At 57.5% G+C, this 6,000-nt stretch overlaps 1 protein-coding gene across 3 annotated transcripts in view; it reads left to right on the top strand.

Moving 5' to 3' along the window:
* Window positions 1-4,517: 4,517 nt before the first annotated feature.
* The window catches only part of RUNX2 (RUNX family transcription factor 2), a 120,698-nt gene continuing 119,215 nt past the window's right edge, over window positions 4,518-6,000 (top strand). For all 3 annotated transcript variants that reach the window (XM_057699370.1, XM_057699369.1, XM_057699367.1), the window contains exon 1: window positions 4,518-5,017. In XM_057699370.1, the coding sequence (XP_057555353.1) occupies window positions 4,643-5,017 (375 nt within the window). In that variant the 5' untranslated portion in view covers window positions 4,518-4,642. The remainder of the gene's footprint in view (window positions 5,018-6,000) is intronic.

Below are 6,000 nucleotides of genomic sequence, written 5' to 3'. Positions count from 1 at the left end.
ATAAAGTTTTCCCATAAAACCATTCAAAACTTTAGTGATCACTGATATGTCCATGATTTTTCACTGTACGTCTGAAAAGTTGCCCCACTTCATTAGCTGGCCCATTGAAAACTATTTTACAATTTTACAGTGACTTTTTCACTTTTCACCATGAGAATGTATCTATAAAATAATTTAGCAGTTAAAAATGAAATCTGAATGAAAGAAGCCAGTTTTGGGAGTTCAGTTCTTTGACTAGATAAGTAATTTGACTGTTTCACATCTCATTTTCTTTGTCTGGAAAGTCAGAATTTCCAGGTGTTGTTACTAAACAGTTATTCAAACGTTAAAGGAGATGGAAGGGAAAATTATGCCTGTATTTTCCGGAATAGCCACATGTTCAGAAAAATGTGTGTGTGTGTCTTTTCATGCCATAACATACAACAGAAAAGAGGCATACTTCTGAAGAGGAATCTAGTGGGTGATTTGTTCTGAACATTCTGGGGTAGAAAAAAAAAATCTAAGCCCAGGAGTGAGATCATGCAAACTATAGCACAAAATACACATATGTAAAATTTCACCATTTCCTTCTGTGCCTACTATTACCAGGAGAGGTTCAGTTTAGGGGTCTGTAAAAATGTTTTCTTCCTTTAAGTGTAACACTCTGAGCCAAGACATCATCAGTTCCAGGCTCCGTCAGCTCCAGTTGAAAGTGTGAATGTTCAGCAAGAGGATATTTTTGAAAGGAGCCTGAAAATCCACTGTGCCAGATACCTGAAACGCTGTTAGGGTATTCAGTGGAAAATTTCATTTCCACATTATAAATAACTGTAGGATATTTTAAGGGATCCAAGACTAGTAACTTTCAAGAGTTGCTTATATTAGCTCCACTGAAATGTGAAATGGAGGGAGGATGTCCAAGGACGGCTATAAAGCTGAATTACCGGATATGATTTATTAAAATAAATAATTCACCATTGATGAAATCGCCCCTAAAATCCCCAGTCAGAGCACCCAAACGTTGAGGCCTGTATATTTTGCTATCCACCAAGTAAAACAAAGAACAGACAAAACAGCAATGGAGGAAGAAAGAGGAAAAGCCCCCAAGATGATTACTTAAATTCAACTGCCCTAGAAGTTCTTATTCAGAAAAGCCCGTCTGGTCGCCCATATTTGAAATACTGACTGTTACTTAGCGTCACCACATTTTCTGGTAGTTCCCGGTTCTGTGGATTTCCAGGGAGAAGGACAACCCCAGAGAAGGCGGCATAGCACCGACTACGGTAGTTACTGAATTTTTATCTCCCTCTGACCACAGAAATAATCAGCTTCCGATAACTTCTCTCCTCCTCTGCAGCCCCTACACATTCAAAAACGCAACAAAACAAACCAGAGATCTTTGATAGACTGAATTGCAAAGTGCCCGGAATAAAATTGTCCCGCTAAAAGACCACCCCCCCCCCCAAAAAAAAAACCGCCTTGTGAGTTGTGTATGTGTATATGTATATGTGCATATATGTGTCAGTGTGGGAATGTGTGAGCGTGTGACTAAGTGGGGAGGCGGGGAGGGGGGGGTGTAAGGTAGGAAATTAACGCAGGCAGTCTGGTCTCTCTCTCTCTCTTTTTTTTTTTGAAGGGTGAATCTGCCTTCCCTTCGCTAGTCGGCCGCGTGCGGCTGGGGCAGACCCGACCCTGGTGCGCGCCGGCGGCGCGGCTGTGCCCGGGGTTAGAGCTCTCCCCTGTGACCGAAAAGATAATTAAAAATCACAGGCGCAGGAGACAGCTCGGTTCCTCGCTGCGCATCCAGTCGGTCGGAACAAGGGGGTTCTCGCATCCCGGGGGCACCCGGGCTCCGAGGCCAGTAGGCCGGGGGCGAGGAGCAGGTTGGAAAGGGGGTGTCCCCGTGGGTGATGCAGAATGAATCATCCAGGGTGGCAGGCGGCCGTGGGAAGGCCAAGGAGGCGGGATGGGCGCGGCGAGGAGGCTCGTGTCTGCGGGAGAGGCGGGAACGTGGAGAGAAAAGTAGGGAAGGGAAAGTCGGACGAGGGAGGCTTGGAGTTGTGGATAAGGAAAGGGAAGGTTAAAAAAATAAGGCCCCAAAGAGGAAAGACAGCAGTGTCCCCTGAACCCCACCCTTACCCCCGCGAGTGCGCTCGCCTAGCCACCGCCGCCCCCACCTCCGCTCCCAAGGTTGGAAGCCACTCAGTAAAGGGAGCATCTCTTTAGAGGGCAATCCCGGTCCCCAAGCCACGCAACTACAGCTCTCCAAGTTCATCTTGCGCTTGAAATAGGCTCCCGAGTGCTTGACAGGCACCAGGTCCCCTCTTCCGCGCCCCCACGCTCTCGAAGCTCTTCCAGGCCCCTTCAAAGGCAGACCCCCAAGCGCCTGCTGGGAGAGTGGAAGCGATGCTTTAAAAACCGGGAGGGAGGGTCGTGGCAGGTCGCTACCAGGGTGAGAGAGGCGTTTGCGCTGAGCAATAAAAACGCGGATTAATGGGTCGGCGAACTGACTTAAATACGATGGGGTGGGGGGTGCGATGAGTGATGACTCAACTATGTTTCTTCCTGAATACTCCGAAGAGGAGGCACTAGAACTTTTAATTTCTTTTATAAAATCACTTATTACTGTGTAATGTCAGCTACCCTGTTAGGAATCTTTGAAACGTTGGCAACTGATGGTTCTTTTTGCAGACACATTTTCAAGCTTTGCGAGGTTTAAAGGAGACTGACAGCAAGGAACTTAGCAGTACACTGCGAGGAGGGGAAACGGCCCGGTGCCCCCATCTTAGGGGTGCAATAGCCTCAAGCGGATTTCCCGGCTTCTGCGGGCGCCGCACATTGTTTTATTTGTTTTGAAGGCTCAGAGTTTGAGGCTGGTCGGAGACACCCACGTGCTTCTGACTCTCATCAGCGTAATGATCGCCTTAGCCAGAGTCGTGTCTATATAAACCACAAAAACCTAATCATTAGAAATCCCAGCCTCCAAAAACCACATTTTAGGTAAAACTGCCGCTTTTTTTCTGCGCTCCTTCATCCTCTTGACCACAACTTTTTGGGGGATCCAAAGTCGCTTTTTAAACCCACATTGGGAAATAAATACATAAATAAATAGCCATTGAAGCATTTTCAATATTTTATTTTGTATTTTTATTTTTTTCCCCGGGAGCGGTGGGGGAGAAAGTTAAGACATTAGACCTAGTGTTAGATGCAGAATAGACAATAAAAGATTAGATTCGTGGAAAACTGCTGGGGTTTTCCCCCAGCGAGGGTTTTTGCAACTTATTTTAATCATCAAGCTGACAGTTTTCCAGTCCTTAAAAAACTCATCCTGGTTCTCTAGGAATGACAAGTTTGAATATAGAAGAAAAAAGTGTCCAGCCCACCCACTTGAGTTTCTAAAAGCTATTTTGACAAGTGTCCCCTCCACCCCAATTTTTTGTGTCACTTAAAAAAAAGAAAAAAAAGAAACACCCAAACCCTGCAAAATCTTTTTCTCCCTCGGGAGCCGCTCCGGCGGGGGGTGTGTGGGGGGGGGGGTAGTAGGGTGGGGGAAGGGTGAAGAGTGCTGAGAAGTCAGCACAGACGCTCAAGAATTTTCCTTCCTCCTCTCCTGAAGTTACAACGAAAAATAACGACAGTCAGTTCAGCCGGCGGCTCTCTGGCGTCTCAGCTTCAACCTCCTCGGACCAAGAGGGGGTTCCTTGTCTTGGGGGGAGGGGGGGAGCAGCAAGAGGACGCGACCAGGCGCGATCCCCCTGGACCGGGGCCGCCTCTCTCGGCTTCCGAAGCTGCGCGCGGCGGCCCGGGGGCTCCTTCTCGCGGCCGGCGGGCGGCGGCAGCGGCTGCGATTCGCAGGCTCGAGAGCCGTTGCCCCGAGATCCGCTGCCCGCGACTTACCTCCTGGCACCTCGGAGCGCGAGGGTCAGGGGAGCCTTGCAAAGAGCAGGAGGGAGTGGATGCGAGGAGGTGGCGGGGAGAGGGCGAGAAGAGGAGAAAGGAAAGGAAGGAGCCGCGCCGGGGAGCCTGGCTGGCAGCCGCCGCGGGAGGAATCTGAGTGTGCAGCCGGCGCGGGGGGAGCGGCGGCCGCCGCGGAGGAGGCGGCGGCGGCGGCGGCAGCGGCAGCGGCGGGCGGGCGGGCGGGCGGCGGCGCGGACGCCTGCAGCTGGGTCGCTGTGCGCGGCGCGGAGCGGCGGTGGCGGGCAGCGCGCGGCGATGCTGGCTTCGGGGCTGGACTGCTGAACCCACTCGGCTCCGACGCCGGACTCGAACTGGGAGGGGGCGCCAGCGCACCCAGGACGCGGTGCCCCAAGGGACCCCACTCCAAGCTGCTGCAACGTGAAGCCTCCCGCCTCCCCGGGCCAAACGCATCCCGGTGCCCGTTCGCAGCTGCCACCCCGGGTGTTCCAAAGGCTCCGGCAAGATCTGCGCCTCCCGGGTCTCCCCACCCCGCCAACCCGATTCCTCCGCACCGCCACCGCTGGCTCCCGTCAGACTCCGCCCGGCAGTCGGCTTCATCGAACTTGATTTCTCACCTCCTCAGCCCCATCACCTCCAGCCCCTTTCCCCCGTCTCGCCTCCACCCCCCCCAGTTTCCTCCTCCTCGCCCCTCATTTCCACCCTCCTCCCCCTCCCCCGGCCACTTCGCTAACTTGTGGCTGTTGTGATGCGTATTCCCGTAGATCCGAGCACCAGCCGGCGCTTCAGCCCCCCCTCCAGCAGCCTGCAGCCCGGCAAGATGAGCGACGTGAGCCCGGTGGTGGCTGCGCAACAGCAGCAGCAGCAGCAGCAGCAGCAACAGCAGCAGCAGCAGCAACAGCAGCAGCAGCAGCAGCAGGAGGCGGCGGCGGCGGCAGCGGCGGCGGCGGCGGCAGCGGCGGCCGCTGTGCCCCGGTTGCGGCCGCCGCACGACAACCGCACCATGGTGGAGATCATCGCTGACCACCCGGCCGAGCTCGTCCGCACCGACAGCCCGAACTTCCTGTGCTCCGTGCTGCCCTCGCACTGGCGTTGCAACAAGACCCTGCCCGTGGCCTTCAAGGTAAGAAGCTGCGGCCGCCCCCCGCCCCCGGCCGGGCGCCGAGGGACCTGCCCGGCGGCGTCTCCAAGCCCACGGGGGCCGGAGCTCCTACCCGGACGGCGTGCAAGGCTCCTACTTCGGTGGCTCTGACCCGAGGGACCCCCATCCGGCCCTCTTCCTCCGGATCCCACAGCAGCCTCGGGGCTTAGTGACCCCGAGCAGATCCCTTCCTCTCCCACCTGTGCCCGTAGCCACCACCTCAGCCCTTGGTCCCTTTATCGGTTCATCACCCCTGGAGCCTCCCGGCCGACGTCCCGACCCACTCCTCGGAGCGGCCTCCCCTCCCCCAGGAGCCCCCGGGGGCCCACTCTCGGCGCCGCCGCCGGGACGTGCTCCACCCCGCCCCCACTCCCCGGTCCCGGGGCGTTCTCCCCCCGGGACTCCCACGTCCCCCTCCCCGGCATCCCGGCCGGGCCCGCAGCGCGGGCCGCCGCGCCGCCCCTCCCCGGGACTCTGCGCGCGCCCCCTCCCAGCCGAACTCCCTCCGCCCGTCTCGGCGCCCCCTTCTCTGACCCGCTTGTGCCTCGGCGGTCCCGGCCTCTCCCGGGCTCGCGGGCCGGTGTCTGTGGGGGGCCGGCGCCGGGCGTTCGCGCCCTGGGGCGGGGCGCCGGGGGCCGGCTGCTGGCTGCGGGGCGAGGGCCGCATTGGCGGTGTCCGAGAGGGTCCCGGGCGAACCTGGGGACTCGGAGAGCGGGTGAGGGGCGGACGGGACGGGGGCGTTTTTCCCCGCCCGCAGACCCGCGCCCCTTCCCGCTCCCGGGAGGAAGGCGGGGCCGCCGGGGTCGCCGCGCGCCCCGAGGCGGGGAAGCCCGGGCGTCCCGGGCGCCGGACCCTCAAGTGCACGGCGGCTCGGGCCCGTGGAGGGGGCGGGGGCTCGGGCCGCCTCTTCACCGGGACCCGCTCCCCGCCTCGCCGCGCCTGGGAGGGAGAAGGGAAACCTGTGA

The sequence above is a fragment of the Hippopotamus amphibius genome, chromosome 11 (assembly GCF_030028045.1).
Source record: "Hippopotamus amphibius kiboko isolate mHipAmp2 chromosome 11, mHipAmp2.hap2, whole genome shotgun sequence".
Taxonomy (NCBI): Eukaryota; Metazoa; Chordata; class Mammalia; order Artiodactyla; family Hippopotamidae; genus Hippopotamus; species Hippopotamus amphibius.
Note: the sequence above shows the minus strand (reverse complement) of the source record. Positions and strands in the feature narration are given on the sequence as shown.